The sequence below is a fragment of the Mixophyes fleayi genome, chromosome 8, assembly GCF_038048845.1.
Source record: "Mixophyes fleayi isolate aMixFle1 chromosome 8, aMixFle1.hap1, whole genome shotgun sequence".
Classification (NCBI taxonomy): domain Eukaryota; kingdom Metazoa; phylum Chordata; class Amphibia; order Anura; family Limnodynastidae; genus Mixophyes; species Mixophyes fleayi.
Genome location: NC_134409.1, coordinates 97,929,822 through 97,947,842, shown reverse-complemented (window position 1 = coordinate 97,947,842; position 18,021 = coordinate 97,929,822). Strand labels below are relative to the sequence as shown.

Below are 18,021 nucleotides of genomic sequence, written 5' to 3'. Positions count from 1 at the left end.
GGAGCACCAGGAAAATGGCTGCATAGCGCAGCCCCTGTTAGTAACATTTAATGACTAAGAGGTAATGCAACTTTATAACCATCCTATATGTGAGGATTACTGGGGTAAAGACTTTCCAGGGCCCATCAAAATGCTGAATAGAGCTAAAAGGCAACCTATGGAGGCATTATTAATATCCAGTGATCGCTTTTACTGGACTGTTATCCTTAATTAATGAGCCTTTACAGTATAAATGGTGCTTGCTTTGCAGCATAATACTATTTAAATAACTTTTTGTAGTAAGGGTCTAACCCATACTTGCCAACTCTCCCTGAATGTCAGGGAGACTCCCTGAAATAGGAGTGATCTCCCTCACTCCTTGAAGAGTCTGGTATTCTACCTGATGCTGAGCCAGTACAAGACGTGGTTGGCTTCGCCATTTGTGGCATGATGACACTGTTCAGAAATTGTGTCCTATGTTCATGTATTGATGGCTATGGAGGTGGCCATTTTCATGGAGACCAAGATTTAAGACTGACAGGTAAGACAACATGACTTCAGTAATGAAGACAGAAATGTAAAAGACACTTCAGTCTCTAGAGATTCATTAGCTGCATTTCTTTAACGCATAGTTGCCTACTCTCCCGGAAAGTCCGCGAGACTCCCGCATTTCTGGGAGACCTCCCGGTCTCTCAGGAGAACAGGGCAGCTTCCAGGTTCTCGCCCCCGGAATAGATAAGTGGCAGGAGGCGTGGCTTAATGACGCGAATATCACGCCATCTTAGCCTTGCCCCCTGCTGTAATTGGCCAAAATTGTGACAATCATTTAGGGGGCGGGACCAAAATGATGTGATTCATCAAGCCTCGCCCCCACACGCCCACCTCCCCCGGGATCTCCCTGAAGCCAATGAGGAAAAGTTGGCAGGTATGGTCTAACCTAGTGGTAGTCAAGTAGTGGAGTTTGCCACTTGAAATCTAACTGCTGTGAAGCCAAGATCTAGATAATTTCTTGTCTAATACACCAATGTCTGAGAGATTCCATGTTCAGAAGCTATAGCTGGGTAATGCCAGAAATAAGAACTGAGGGCTGTATCTAAGCTCAAGGGATATTAAAAGCTAAGGCTGTATTGGACTGTATTGGTACTCTGGGGGTTAATTTGTTTGGACTGTGGAATGACGCCCATATGAGTCATGGGGAGGGGTTACGGAGTTCATATCAGGAATGGACGGAGAAGGATCAAGTCCCTTATGCAGCTGGACGTTGCCCACCCTCCCTCTCTGTGGAACGGCTTGGATGGTCATTTGCAGTATGATCCAGTACCGGTACAGTTTGGTGGTGGTGGTTATCTTGGAGTAGCAGTGGCCGGAAATCGCAGTACAGTCGACGGCCAGTGGTAAGGTCACATGATGGTATCGGGCACGCTTAACCCACCTGTTTTCAAATGGAATAGGCTATTATTCTCTGTCCAAGTACTTCCCGACCGGGTTGACTTGTGGTTGCTTCCGTTAGCCTAGAAATGAGGAAGGTTCTGTAGTGCCCGGGGCGGTAGCCCCGTTGAGGTAGATATGTGAACCTTGGGGTGTGTGGTTGTCCCCCATTTGCGGATGTCCCATGGAACGGCTGGGGCATCCTAGTTTCCTGGCGGATGTCGACTCGGACTGCTCTCTTTCTCCACCACCATACCTTACAATAAATTCCCTTTACTTTCGCCACATTTAAGTTGTCTGTGTTTTATTTATGGTTATAGTTAAATGGTAAGAGTATAAGGTAAGGAAAGGTTATCAGCCGTTAAGCATTTTATCACTCTATTATTTTTCTTAGTTAATGTTTATGGATTATGCTTATATTCAAGAATAGAATTAGGGTAGAAACTTTTCTTTAAAGTGTATTTGTTACTGAGCATTCACAGAAAAGAAGGACATGTTTTAAAGTAATATTGGCACGGTATGATGAGCATAGGTAAGTTATAGTAGCACTTACTTTGGGAACAGTTCCCCACGCAGTCCTCCTTCAGACTTCTGTGAACAGAAACAGTGGGTGTAAAATCAGACAGAACAAAATATATCCAACACATGCAGATTTCTGTGTAGCAAATCTAGACACTGCAAATCTTCCCTATGCCTTGCTGTGGTCACAAGGCTGCTGCTGTATTAGTAGAGTTTTAGATAACTGCAAGCATTGAACACTGATGGACTAACATACACTTCCATAAATATATGTGTTGCAATGGAATGGCTTGTATCAGCATGCTCAGAATTGAACTATGGTTAAATACGAATGGAGATCAATATCTGTTAGGAAGAAACAGGAATGCTTCATCCTGCTTTGTTATGAATCTTCAGTGACCAGTCAGTTAGTTTGTAGTGTTCTATACAGCCCATAAAACAAACACACAACACGGGTTGCACCCACACCCTGCAGTAAATGTTTGCAAATTGTGGCCTATTCTATGGTTCTTTTCTGCACATCTCTAATGTGGGAGGTCCCCCATGCAGGGCCTAGCAGCAGTAACACTGATCATACGGTTCAACAGTCTGAGCTGTCATCCTGTATCCACCAGAAGTGTGGCTCAAGGGTCATGGACGTAAGGATGGAGCTAAAGGGACCCTGCTGGGAAGAGAAAGGAGGGTGAATGTATGTGTCCTGTGAGGGTTACATAGTGTAGGGAGAAAAAATACTAAAGTTTTGATGCCTGAAGTTAAGAGGTGAGAATTTCTGAAACAATGAGTTAAATAATGAGTACTAGTTTACTATGGCTGCTTATCATAGCGATGCAAAACTTCCTGTCACTGCATTGTCACTGGGACAGCCGCGTGACAGTCAGCTCCCAGGCAATACTGGCTGGCAACAGTATCTTACAGCTTCACCAGCCAGTGTACAGTGTCCCGTACATGCATGACCTGGCTCAGTTCACACATGTGCAGTGGATCTGAGAGTCTGGACTTGAGCTTACAGTTCCATTTTCAATGAAAAAAAATAAAATAAAAATTAAAATGTAAAAAAAGGGAAGTTTAAAATACATGCAAAAAGAAAAAATTCTTTATTGAAATAAAACATTTATATCTGCCTCGGAGAGGCTGCAATAACCCTGTAGCAGCTGGAGAATACATAGGAAATTATCTATGATCCTTCATCATCATCATTTATATAACACCACTAATTCCGCAGCACTGTACAGAGAACACACTTACATCAGTCCCTGCCCAATTAGAGCCTACAGTCTAAATTCCCTAACAAACACAGACAGAGAGACTAGGGTCAATTTTTGATAGCAGCCAATTAACCTGCCAGTATGTTTTTGGATTGTGAGAGGAAACCAGAGTACCCGGAGGAAACCCACGCAAACATGGGGAAGAACGTAAAAACTCCACACAGATAAGGCCATAGTCAGGAATCAAACTCATGACCCTGTTGCTGTGAGGCAGAAGTGCTAACCACTTAGCCACCGTGCTGACCCTTCTTAAATAAGCTCTTAGCAAAACCCCAAAAAATGTATATATTGGGAGAAGACCTAACTCCAGTGAAAACACTTGGTTTCAGTTTTACACCAGAGAAAGGGTTTATTCCCCAATAATAAATAGACCCCTGAATCTTCAGATAGCATGACTAAGTTAATACCAAATTTTAAGGTAACAGATATGGCGCTTATACTCTAATCAATTATATAAGTCCAGATCACTATATGACACTTCAATGGAGGTATAGAGTTACTACAGTTCCACGTTTCAATACGCACTGTCCCGGGAAAAAATCTTCAATATTTATATTCTCAGGATGGAAAGTCAATATAATAGTCACATGGATCCAAAGTTTTAAATATCCATCGATGTTCACATATATAAAAATAAACTAAAAAGATCGTATTATCGTTTATCAGATAAACAAATGTAAGAACCTTTTCACGATCAATAATATCAATAAGATTTTTTCCCGGGACAGTGCGTATTAAAACATGGAACTGTAGTAACTCTATACCTCCATTGAAGTGTCATATAGTGATCTGGACTTATATAATTGATTAGAGCATAAGCGCCATATCTGTTACCTTAAAATTTGGTATTATATTGATATGCATACATTGATAGGTTGTATTTAGGAAACAGTGGCAGCATAATACTGGTCAGCGCAGATAGAGCCATCATTTTATACAGTGTTAGCATGACTAAGTTGCCTGTCTAGTCTAGCCTATTCGTTACAATAATATACATGCCATCAGTGGAGCCCTATGGGTCTATTTATCATAGGGAGAAGAGCCCCAAATCTGAGATAAGGTTGCTCCCTATTTATCAAGCCAGGTATCCGGCAATTTCTGTCACGGTCTTTTCTGACTGCCTCCTGGTGATTGCAGCAGTGATAGAGGGAAAAAAGCTTTATTTAATTTTCTTTGAATCTGCTACTAGAAGCCAGTGACCGGAAATGTCGGATCACATGTACAGAAGCGACCCGGTGGCCCAGTGAAGAGGTGAGTCTCTGCTTACCGCCAGCCAGTGTCCCCGTGTAGGTAAGCATCGCACAGTTGCCCTGACGAACTTTAAAAAGTTAAATGAGTAATAAAAACGTAGCAAGCACAGGCGTGTGGAGTCCATGCAGCTCTATATTAATAATGTGGTTCTGACTGGGTTTTGGCTAAGCAATGTGTACCTCACTGTCAAAAGAGTTTGCGTCTCATAATGTTAATGTACTGTCATGGGCACAAGAAATTGCTAAAACATATATTTTCTGCACATTTGTTTGGAATAAGTTTGCGGCCAAGGCAATCCTCTAGTGCTCTTACCTTAAAGCTATTGTTGTTTGATGGAGGGGCTGCATTGGACTCGTTTCCTCTGTGGCTGTTTTTGGTGAAAGGTCTCTGCTCCGCGGCATTCTGCCTATAATTCGTTTGCCGATGGTTGTCAGATGCCTCCAGGAGATCATTGGCACTGTGTGCACTACGCATCCCAGAACCCCTGCGTAGAGCGTTCAGTATTGTAATGAGTACATTCAAAACATATAAATTACTGTCTTACTCTTAACACATTAGTATGATATATGACAGAATGATATACCACTAAAAATAAAGACTAAACCCTTCTCTCTTTCTCATAAATAATTAATTACTGTCTTGCCTGGAATTGTAGTCTGCATCCAAGGATTTTACAAAAGCCTCCGGGAACCAGCCAGTCCTGTGTGGACAACAAAGGAGGAACAATTAGTGATCCTTTCCCATCTAATAGGTATTCTTCCCAGCACTCCATATTATTTCAAAGCTGCAATGAATCCCAAACCCATGATATTCCTTTTAGAAGCTCAGGCAAAGAAGAAACATATTTCAGTGATGAACATTATCAAGTCCTGTGTTATCTAGAAGGTATTTGTATTTTTCAGGTCCAGAAATGGTAAATGTTTTCTCTGTTTACACATCATACAACAGGAAGCTGAAATTTTATTAAGCTAAATTGATGTTTAACCATAACTTTACAGAAGTGCAAAACTTACAACATAAAAACATACACAAAATTCCACTTGTATCGGGTACCTATCTAGTATAACACACTAATAAAAACTGATTGCAAACATTTGTTTTTGTTAATCACACAAGGATTTTGAGCCTACCCAAGGGTCACAGATGCATTAAGAATGGTGCAACTCTCTGAATGACATCCAAGCAATCAGGTTCTCTAGTTGAAAAAAAAGGGCCAAATAAGGCTGACCTGTTCAGAGTTACGGAGGGACTACAATCAGGACATGAAGTCTCTCACTAAGTATCATTATATACATATACTGCATGCGGAAAGTATTCACAGGGCTTCACTTTTTCCACATTTTGTTATGGTACAACCTTATTCCAAAATGGAATAAATTCCTTTTTTCCTTCAAAATTCTACACACAATACCCCATAATGACAACCTGAAAAAAGTTTTATTGACATTTTTTATGCAAATTTATTAAAAATACAAAACTAAGAAATCACATGTACATAAGTGTTCACAGTCTTTGCTCAATACTTTGTTGATGCACCTTTGGCAGCAATTACAGCCTCAAGGCTTTTTGAATATGATGCCACAAGCTCGACACACCTATCTTTGGGCAGTTTCACTCATTCCTCTTTGCAGCACCTCTCAAACTCCATCAGATTGGATGGGAAGCGTCGGTACACAGCCATTTTCATATATCTCCAGAAATGTTCAATCGGATTCAAGTCTGGGCCACTCAAGGACATTCATAGAGTTGTCCTGAAGCCACTCCTTTGATATCTTGGCTGTGTGCTTAGGGTCGTTGTCCTGCTGAAAGATGAACTGGAGCAGGTTTTCATCCAGGAGGTCTCTGTACATTGCTGCATTCATCTTTCCCTCTATCCTGACTAGTCTCCAAGTTCCTGCTGCTGAAAAACATCCCCACTGCATGATGCTGCCACCACCATGCTTCACTATAGGGATGGTATTGGCCTGGTGATGACCGGTGCCTGGTTTCCTCCAAACATGGCGCCTTGCATTTACGGCAAAGAGTTCAATCTTTGTCTCCTCAGACCAGAGAATTTTGTTTCTCATGGTCTGAGAGTCCTTCAGGTGCATTTTGGCAAACTTCAGGCGGCCTGCCATGAGCTTTTTACTAAGGAGTGGTTTCCGTCTGGCCACTCTACCATACAGGCCTGAAATGGGAATTGCTACAGACAATTCCTTTGACTTCATGCTTGGTTTGTGCTCTGACATGCACTGCCAAGTGTGGGACCTTATATAGACAGGTGTGTTCCTTTGCAAATCATGTCCAATCAACTGAATTTACCACAGGTGAATTTCAATTAAGCTGTAGGAACATCTCAAGGATCATCAATGGAAACAGGATGCACCTGAGCTCAATTTTGATCTTCATGACAAAGACTGTGAATACTTATGTACATGTGATTTCTTCGTTTTTTATTTTCAATAAATTTGCAAAAATCTCCCAAAAACTTTTTTCACATTGTCATTATGGGTTATTGTGTGTAGGGAAAAAAGGAATTTATTCCATTTTGGAATAAGTCTGTAACGTAACAAAGTGTGGACAAAGTGAAGCTCTGTGAATACTTTCCGGATGCACTGTAAAATATATATATATATATATATATATATATATATATATATACATATATATATATATATATATATATGCCTCTCACACACAACATTAAAACCACTGACAAGTGAAGTGAATAACATTGATTATCTTATTGCAATGGAACCTGTAAAGGGGTGGGATTTACTAGGCTACAATTGAACAGTCAGCTCTTGACGTTTATGTGTTAGAAGCAGGAAAAATGGGCAAGCATTAAGGATCTTAGTGACTTTGACAAGGGTCAAATTTTTATGGCTAGACGACCATGTCAGAGCATCTCCAAAAAAGCAGGTCTTGTGAGGTGTTCCCAGTATGCAGTGGTTAATACCTACCAAAAGTGGTCCATAGAAGGACAACCAGTGTCCCGTCGACAGGGTCATAGGCTCATCAATGAACGTGGGAAGCGAAGGCTAGCCTGTATGGTCCAATCCCACAGAAGAGCATATGTAGCAAAATCGCAGAAAAAGTTAATGCTGATTATGATTGAAAGGTAAAAACAGAGACAATTTTTTTTCCCTTTTTCCTTTTAGGATAACCCCACCCTTTTATGCACCTGTTATAGCCTATAAATTGATTTGAGCAACTACCAGTTCTTTATATGATTGAAAGGTGTCAGAACACACAGTACATTGCAGCTTGCTGCGTATGGGGCTGTGTAGCCGCAGACCGGTCAGAGTGCCTATGCTGACCCTGGTCCACTGCTGAAAGCGCCTACAATGGGCAAGTGAGTGCCAGAACTGGACCTTGTAGCAAAGGAGGAAAGTGCCCTGGTGTGATAAATCACATTTTCTTTTACATCATATGGACGGCCGGGTGTGTGCATTGTTTACCTGGGAAAGAGATGGCACCAGGATGCACTATGGGAAGAAGGCAAGCCGGTGGAGGTAGTGTGACGCTCTGGGCAATGTTTTGCTGGGAAACCTTAGATCCTGGCATTCATGTGGATGTTACCTTGACACATACCACCTACCTAAACATTGTTGCAGACCAAGTACACCCCTTCATGGCAGAATAATGCTCAGTGCCACACTGCAAAAACTGTTTAGGAATGGTTTGAGGAAGATGACAAAGAGTTCAAGGTGTTGACATGGCCTCAATCTCAATCCGATCATGCATTTGTGGGATGTGCTGGATTAACAAGTCCGAGCTGTGGAGGTCCCACCTCACAACTAACAGGTCTTAAAGGATTTGCCGCTAACGTCTTGGTGTCGGACACCACAGGACACCTTCAGGTGTCTTATGAAGTCCATGCCTCGACGGGTCAGAGCTGATTTGGCGGCACAAGGGGGACCTACACAGTATTAGGCAAGTGGATTCAATGTTGTAGCTGATCGGTATGTGTGTGTGTGTGTTTTCGTGTCAGAAATGCAACAATTGTTGATGTTATTTAGAAATTGTTGATGTTATTTAGAAATAAGTGGTTTGAATTTTGAGGAGTCTGATAATTTCAAGCTTTACCAATAAGGAACTTGGATTAACTTGGAAAGCAAGGCAAAACGTCATTTTTCCCAAGAAATCTTTCCAGAGTCTGACGAGTTTTGGACTTTGCAAAATGTATATATTCCACTCCCTCCTTGTGATGTCATTTTATGTTGGGAAATGGGTGGGAAAAGGTCCAGAACCTGGAGTGCTCTGAGTCTTCAACAGATTGCAGTGCAACTGAGTGTTACAGTGCAAATGCAAACAACTTAAAAATAATAAAGTTATTAATAATTAATTTGTAGGTATTAACTAGTTTAATGTAAGTCACAGCTCTATAGAAATGAAGTGGAAAGTGTTTGATCAGAGGTCTGTCTCTTTCTGCCAAGCAGGGTACAGAATACGGGTATACTGCTATTGTACAATAAAAAGGGGTGCCACATAGATGCTTACCATTACTAAAAATAATTATACTTCATACAGTGGTCAGTGCACAGTGTGTGTGTGTATCTATGCTTGTGTGGAGCTTCACTAGTAATACATTCGCTAAACCTGACTCACGTGGAGAGACCCTCAAGTTTCCCATACAGCCAGCCATTCTGCGCTTGTGGCACCATCACAGTAATCACATCGCCTTTTGAAAATTGCAGCATGGTGCGATTTCCTCCTGGATTGTGGTCCACGATGGCCAGAACCCTCCTATTTCCTGCACTTACTGCAGCCGCTGCCACTGCAGCTACTGCCACCTCACCAAAGGAATTAGAACGGCCACGGAAATTGCCCATGGATCCTGTAACAATAAGTTAAAAGATAAGAAAATGAAAGTATAATTTTATAAACAAGAACCCAGTGATTGTATTTTGTAATGTAAGTATCTGCATAATCTACAGCTCATGCATGGAATAACATGCATGATGTACAGTACATGCATGAATTAACCTTCAACTCACCAGCAGATGGCGTACGTTGCAGACCTAGCTTGGATTTCTCAGCTGGACGGTTCACCATCGATAAGACATCTATCACGGATCTAGGCGCCTAAAGGTGACATGAAATTATAGAATATGTTTTTGAAGCATTGTCTTAAAATATAAACACAAGTCGCATAGGAGTAAATGTCTGTGGGGGCGGGAATCCGCGCTCCTGTATACTGATAAACGTGCTAGTCAATGCTGCCTGAGGGAATCAGAAGAAACAAAGGGAAGTTCCAACCCTTCAGTGGAAACATGTAAATAGAGGTAATTCCCTTGGCGCAGATCAGTACACAATTGTCCAAATAGCGGGCAGGTATTTTAATAACACAGTTATGACAGTAAAAATGCTGAAATAGAGCATATATAAATTCTTGTATAAAACAAAACAAGGGTTGCAACCCTGAGTAGAGACATTCAACCATAATCATTGGTGAACAAAATATATAAATAAATTGTGATGAAGATGTTGATGATAACACATCAGCATTAAGCAGTGTACAAATAACATAGCTAGGAACAATAGACAAACAATGTACAGTCCTTAGGTCAGTTCCAAGATTGGTATATTGGATATATAAGTCCTCTGGTAATAATCTAATAGAGATGGTGCTGAAAAGCACGGCAAGTGCTTCAATATAGAAGGTAGGATAGAGCCTAATATTCAGAGTTCCAGTCTCTAGGTGGACCAACCAATAAGTGCATGTTCCGTGGAATCTATGGACAAATTTGCCTTTCTTCATTTCCCATAGATTGTAAGCTTGCGAGCAGGGCCTTCTCACCTCTTTGTCTGTTTTACCCAGTTTGTTTATTAGTTTATTACGTTTGTCCCCAATTGTAAAGCGCTACGGAATATGTTGGCGCTATATAAATAAATGATGATGATGATGATGATGATGATGATGATTTCCCTGAAGAAGCCTAGGCGAAACGTGTTGGGTACCTGTTACCTACCTGTTCTTCCGATATTGAAAGTGCTCCAAGCCAGAGCGTACGGTGTAACAGCACTGGTTCACCTATTATCGCAAGGGCATGCGCAAAGCAGATGAAGTCGCGGCCACGGCAAGTCCGAACTTTTCACTATCTTCTCAGAATCAATTGCGGCGGCGCATACGGAAGGGACACCGAAAGAGGAACATCACTACAGCCCTTTATAGGGTAAGTTTCTGCATCTCCCTAAGACCAGGCACCGCTCTACCTAGATCGATCACATTGATATGTGATTCCAGATGTGGATGGAGGAATCTCCTATGTTGAGTATCCACACATTGACTTTATTGATCTGATTCACTACCAAGGTATATTTGTCCATAGATTCCACGGAACTTGCACTTATTGGTTGGTCCACCTAGAGACTGGAACTCTGAATCTGAGACTCTATCCTACCTTCTATATTGAAGCACTTGCCGTGCTTTTCAGCATCATCTCTATTAGATTATTAGCAGAGGACTTATATATCCAATATACCAATCTTGGAACTGACCTAAGGACTGTACATTGTTTGTCTATTGTTCCTAGCCATGTTATTTGTACACTGCTTCATGCTGATGTGTTATTTTGTTCACCAATGATTAATGTCTCTACTAAGGGTTGCAACCCTTGATTTGTTTTATACAAGAATTGATATATGCTCTATTTCAGCATTTTTACTATCATAACTGTGTTATTAAAATACCTGCCCGCTATTTGGACTACTGTGTACTAATCTGCACCAAGGGAATTACCTCTATTTACATGCTATTAGTAATGTCTGGATATAGACTGTTCACACAGAGTTGAAACATTACTGACAGAATATACTGAGTGTGATATTTATGACTATGGTAAGGGTTGGCATAAACTTTCACAATGCAAGGATCAAAACCTTCTTACTGCTGTTGTTCACTAATATTTGGAGATCTGGATTCTGTGTACCTAAGACTTTTGCACATAAACAGTGGTTAGAGTAACACCCATTTAGTTTTTTAAAATATTATTCTACATGATAGTAAATCATCATGTATACTCTGAGAGCACAGGATTTGTGACTTCAAGTTCTTACCATGCTTGGGTTTGGGGTTGTCCGTCCAGATGTGTAGCTCGGAGCTTGAGAGACTGGGCCTGTTTGAGCTCTGCTTGCTTCAATCTGGTCTTTCCACGTGGACACCCTTGTATTCAGCAGTCCCTGTGCCTAGACATACAAGGTCTCAACTTAATTTCATTGTGAGAATTTCTTTTTTTTGGCTTGTACCAACCAAATATTCCTCTGTCAATAATTCCTATACACTGATTGGCCACTTGATGTGGTACACCTGTCTTTCACACAGACCATGTACATATGTACAGACCACGCTATGCAAAGCTATTATACATGTACCCAAGATATTGCTTGTGTGCAATTCAGAAGTGAAGTGAGCAAAACAAAATATTTTGTAGACTCCAAGAGGGATCTTGTAGTGAGCATTATATGTGCAGTTTATGAGATACTGGTGGCTCTTTCAAGCAAGAAAATATTACAGATGTATAGAAAATGGTGAAACTCCCCAAATAAATTCAACCAATCAGTTCCAGTAGACCATTGATAGAAAAAGGGCCATATAAAGCCGATTTGTGCCATTACGGATGGGCTACAATCAGAGCAGTTATGTCAGACAGATTTACATGGTTTCCAAAACATTTCTTTTGGTCTGCCAGTAAATATTATATTATTCATTATTCATCAAGTCAGCATCACTACATATATGCAGTATATATTTGTGCTTGTTACGATACTTTTTGGCTTATGTCAGAAATTGATGATATTAGCTACCTTTCATAACCTTACTAAAAATAATTATACTTCATACAGTGGTGACTATTAGGCACTCTTGTGTCTTAGACTTTTTTAAAAATAGCCTTTAAATAATAACTAAAGCAAACACTATCTAAAATATATTTATAATATTATGAGAAAAGTAATCAGAGAGCAAAAAAGCTATAGAGGTCAAGAAAACTATTAGTTGAAATATCATTAAAAAAATTATTTTTTTATTATTATAATAATTATTATTTTTTATTATTATTATTATTATTGTTATTATTATTATTATTATTATTAATAATAATAATAATGAATATTACTTTTGCATGTGTGTAAGTGGACAATGATATCTTCTTGTTAGTAACTGTTGTGTTACTAACTAACTGGGGCCCTCTTTCTGTCTGTTTCTTTCATTAAATTGCTATCTCACTATCTATATGGGGCTACTGTTTCTGTTTCATTTACTTCCAATACCATCTTATTATACTATTATTAAGACATGTGGGCCTTTGCCCATCTGTCTCTTTTATTCACCTGCCATCCTGTTACCTTTCTGAGCTGCACTTTCCGTCTGTTTTATTTGGATCCAATCTTCTTGTACTAATACATTAAATGCTATTAAAAAATTCTGGACTCTGTCCACTTGTATATTTTATGAAAATGTCATCTATCTAATGGGTTGCTCTTTCCATCTGTTTCATTTACATGCAATGTCATCATTTACACTAAGAAATGTTCTACCAATCTGTTTCATTTGCATACAATACCACTTCCTAGTAGCAGAAGAACATAACACTGACTTGAGGCAAAAAGATTTTGCAGACCTCATCATATCTTTTCATGGTAACCCAACTGAGTTCTGCTCTTGTCAATGAAAAACATGACGGAACGGTTGTAGTAAGCTAAGAATCACAAGCACTGGTGGACTGGAAAATGTTGCTTAAATTGATGAACCCTAGTTTCTCCTCTTTTATGCTGATGAAAAGACTTTTGGTGAAAATTGCATATTCATGGATCCATCCTGCCAGCTGTCCAAAATGTAGGCTTGTCTTGGTGTTGTGATGGTGGGCCTTTGCTTTTGTGACAAACTGTTTATTAGTATGCGTAAAGTAACATTATAATGCCACAAGGTAACAATGCATTAACTGCAGTATAGTAGTGCTCAGCATCGGACTGGCCCACCGGGCATCCGGGATATTTCCCGGTGGGCCCTGATGCTTCATAGCAGGTGCTGGGGGGACGCGATCATGGGTGCGGTTGTCAGTGGGACAGCAACTGGCAGCCATTGGCTAGGCTGCCTGTTGCTGTATGGGTTCCCAAAGTGCTGTGGGCAGACAGGAAGTCACTTTACTTCCTGTCTGCCTGATGTGAGGAGCGATGATGAGAGCAACTGCAGGTAAGTGGGGGGGGGGGCTGCCTATCCATACTAAACTATAGGGAGGGGGACTATACTAAACTACAGGGGGGCTGCCTATACTAAACTATAGGGGGGCTGACTATACTAAACTACAGAGGGGGATGCCTATCTATACTAAACTATAGGGGGGGTCTGACTATCTATACTAAACTATAGAGGGGGCTGACTATCTATACTAAACTATAGAGGAGGCTGACTATACTAAACTATAGGGGGGCTGCCTATACTAAACTATAGGGGGGCTGACTATACTAAACTATAGGGGGGCTGACTATACTAAACTATACTAAACTATAAGGGGGGTTGCCTATGCTAAACTATAGTGAAGGGGGGCTGCCTATGCTAAACTATAGGGAGGGGGTGGCTGCCTATGCTAAACTATAGGGAGGGGGTGGCTGCCTATGCTAAACTATAGGGAGGGGGGCTGCTATAATGTGTGAGGGAATGGGGGGGCTGTAATAGTACATGGGTGGAAGGTAGGCTATTAATTTAATTGTGGAGTTTAGGTGGGGGCTAATTATTTAATGGATGCTATTTTATTTGTGGGGTGAAAGTGGGTAATTTAATATATTGGTGGAGCCTATTAAATTAAGATGGGGTGACGGAACCTTTAATTTAATGCTGGGGTGGTTTGGGTCTATAACTGAATGTGGGACTGAGTGTGGGAAGGAGGGCTATCTATTAAATGTGAATATTAATTATTTAATGCCAGGAATGGTTGTGGGAAATGTTAAAAACGTCTTCCTTTTTAAATGTAAATGCTATTAATTTATTGGCTGTTTGGACTGACGGTAATAGGTTTATTTATTAAATAGGAATACTTTTAATTTAATGTGGCGGTTGGTTGGAGGGAAATAGATCTATTTAACAAATGTGAGCACTATTACTTTAATGTTGGGGCGGGAGAGAGGCCTAATTATTAAACATGGCTGCTGTTGATTTAATAGTGGGGATGGTTGGCGTTTCCTAAATTTCATGCACCCATTTTTTTTTCCCCAATGGGGCCTCCAAGGATCCACACAAGCAGCAACTGATCTAAAGAAACCAGCCACAGGTGGTGAAAGTGACAAGACAGGTAGGAGAGAACATGTCCTGAATCTGGTGGGGCAGTCCTGAATTTGGATAACCGTCATGCTTAGTCAGGATTTGGTCCGACTACAAGGACAGTTGGGAGGTATGTTCCACTTAAAACTGTACTGCTTGTGAAGGCAGAACTGCATGCATCTAACAGTAGTGCACACAGATTTGCCTGTGTATTAGTCTAAAATTTGTCTAAAATGATAATAAATGTGTTAAGTGCACAAGGCTCCCCAACTCCCTCTTTGAAGCGCTACATGGTATTAGGTGGGCCTCAGTCATTGGCAACTTACTAGTAAGTAGATTTACCCAATAAATTGGCCACTGTGGGGTCTATGCATCAATAACATGCGGTACAGCTAAATAAGCATCGCTGCACATCGCAGTGATGCATATTTAGGTACCGCTTAGATGCACCATGCCTGGACTATTCTTGGAGCCCCGGCGAAGTGACCCCTCTCCTGCGGTATTTTTCACAGCACTTCCACTGTATCGGATTCTGCGAAGCCTGAGAGGCTTTAGCAGAATCCCATAGGAAATGACAGGTAATGTCATCCTGAGACGGCGTTACCTCTCAGTGCAATGCAAAGCTTATCAAAGCTTCATGCATTGCAGAACATCGCAGTCCCCATAGTAATCTATGGGGACTGCGATGCTGCACGGTACTAGCCTAAACGTAGGAGATTTCTATGAAATCTCCTCCGTTAGGCAGTTAATGCATAGCAAACTTACTTAAAAGATGTGGAAACAGCAGTTTCCACATCTTTTAAGTAAGTTTTTTCCTTGATGCATAGACCCATCAATATATAATATATAGAAAATTTACCATCCATATAGCTCAAACATGTGTGCTAAAATTTGTATATTAATAATTTATCCATCCTGCTTTAAATTACTCTAGTACTTAAATTACTTTTTAGTACTACCTGTTGAATAAAATGGATATTGAAGATATTGAAGGTTAAATTTTTGTTATATTTTGTCAATATCATCAATATCTGCCACCAGTTTACATGATGGTTTATCTGGAGTAGGTTTCATATTTAAGTTAGGGAGCATTGTCATTGCCCTCCCTCTAAGCCTCATGCAAATGGGAAATTCACAGGAATGGGACTGTTGAAAGCATTTGTGCAGGCAAATATTGTGTAATGTAATGTGTGAGTGCTGGTTTCCCAGGAGTGAAGACACAGACGCATCTGAAACACCCATGTGTGGCCTAACAAAGAATACAGTGGACACATGTACACTCCAAATGTATGTAGAAAAAGGTGCAAACAAAAGTCCTACTTCCATGCTTATGTAGTGTCGGACACATCTCAAGTTTGCGCCAGATTTACATTTTTTTGTGTATTTTTACGCCCCACAATAGTAACCAGATGGGGCTTGAAAGTGTTAGTAGTAAAGTCACATTACCCTATAAGTACCCGATTAGTGCATAATAACATAATGCATTGAAATGTCATATGCACAAGAGAAAATAGTGCTTGACAGTTATTAACAAATGTCGATTTCCCATATCAACTGTAATGAAATACAAACACCTCAACATCTGTTATTTTCCCCTTTAAAACCATCTTTTCTGCAATAGTTCAAATGAAAATAGCAATTAACTAATGTGAATAGACGGCAGCTAATTGATATAATATAACCACGATAATAAGGATTTAAATAACATTAGCTGGAGGGATCGATACAAAATCAACCAATCAAAAGCTTCTAGATAGTGCCTTTGATCCTCATCATCATGTATAGTTGCACCAGTCCTCCAGTACCTGTAAGAGATGCGCCTCCTTAAAGGCGCATCTGTTAATGTATCCACGTCTAATTGTGTGACAAATACAGTACATGAACATACTCTTACTGTACCCGGCATACAATTGCCCACCCCTGTTCCACCTTTCCAGGCACAAGGGGTTGCAAGTCTTTATACGGATGTATTCTTATCTTATGCAAAAAAAATCAGCTGTACGTAGAATTCCAAAAGAGCCCCAGTGTTTCTATAGATCTCTCTGCTGTAATCTGATTAGTCGCTAATAAATATTTTGGTTAGCACATAGTGCAATTCTGAAAATCAACATTTCAAACATTTCTGCCTTATTAATACAATGAAAATGGAATTAGTAAATTCAAAATTTAATCAAATGGTTTTCACATAAGCACAGTGCTTTGGTGCCCTTACCCGGCTGTGGTATTGCAGGAAGGAACTGCATAGCATCCAGTGTCTCTCTGCCAGAAAGCGGTACCTGCGCTTCTCCTCCAGCTCTGCGGCTCGCTGGCTCTCTCGAACAAAGGAAAGCATCTCCACTTGTAGCATGTTTACTCTCTCCTGTAGGCACAGGACAATTAGGAGATGGGGAAGCTTAGAGAAAGGGGTGACTAAAGGTACATACAAGAAAATAAGAAAATGGTGATTGAGCATATACATGGCGAAACAATTTCTGGAGGGCCGCATGAGATCCTAGGACCGCAATTTGCCCATCACTGGTTTAAGGCATCATGTAAAGTAGCCTTGCTGAAGGATGGCAGTGAGCTGCAGCTTGCACATGTTCAGATATTGCAGAGAATAACACATAGACAAGGGAGATGGGGGAAGACGCTTGAAAAGTCCAAAGAGGAAATCGAGACTCTAGGAGGTCTCAAACAAGCTATGAACTTTTTACAGGCTATAGTACACTAATGTACCTTAGACACTTACACTTTAAATTAACCCCTTCTTATTGTATGATCTTTTATAAACTGCCATTCAAAAGATCTCTGACAGGCTGTCTATAAACTACAACTAAATACCAATATCACTGTATGCCCAGTGTCAGTGAATGCCTTTGTGTTCAGTCTTGGGTCAGGAACTGGTTTATTCGGTTCTTGGCCTCACAATTGATAAAAATAGCGCTCAAAATAAACACTTTGCATTGATATATAAAGAGAGGTGCTGCAGCATCAGTGAGAGACAACAAATATTGATGTCACATAGACATTCAATCAGGGCCTGTTTATCCAATAGGCTAACTAGGCTCCAGCCTAGGGTGCAAGGCTTTTGGGGGGGGGTGCACAAGTTTGGGGGGTGCAAGTTTGCTAAATTGTGATAGGAAGATGTATAAACTGAAATGCATTCTACAAAGGAAGAGAACAGTTGTTCTACAAAGTGAAGAGAAAACAAGAAAGAAAAATGTAGTAAGGTTTTAATCCTGACGTATTTCCATGGTAAATGCTGAAGACAATTAGTTATACTTTGATTAGGGTTTGAGGATCAGCAATAGGAGAGACAAGGACGATGACAGGTTTAGGCATGACGGCGAAACCAGTGAC

The 18,021-nt window shown here is 40.5% G+C and overlaps 1 protein-coding gene across 1 annotated transcript in view; it reads right to left on the bottom strand.

Annotated features, from left to right (window-relative positions):
- BAIAP2L2 (BAR/IMD domain containing adaptor protein 2 like 2) overlaps nucleotides 1–18,021 on the bottom strand; it is a 46,333-nt gene that overhangs the window by 766 nt on the left and 27,546 nt on the right. The window contains exons 7-13 of the mRNA XM_075184096.1: nucleotides 16,895–17,041; nucleotides 11,484–11,612; nucleotides 9,422–9,509; nucleotides 9,033–9,261; nucleotides 5,086–5,142; nucleotides 4,755–4,926; nucleotides 1,961–1,998 (exon numbers count right to left, since the gene is read on the bottom strand). Coding sequence (XP_075040197.1) covers nucleotides 1,961–1,998; nucleotides 4,755–4,926; nucleotides 5,086–5,142; nucleotides 9,033–9,261; nucleotides 9,422–9,509; nucleotides 11,484–11,612; nucleotides 16,895–17,041 — 860 coding nt within the window. The remainder of the gene's footprint in view (nucleotides 1–1,960; nucleotides 1,999–4,754; nucleotides 4,927–5,085; nucleotides 5,143–9,032; nucleotides 9,262–9,421; nucleotides 9,510–11,483; nucleotides 11,613–16,894; nucleotides 17,042–18,021) is intronic.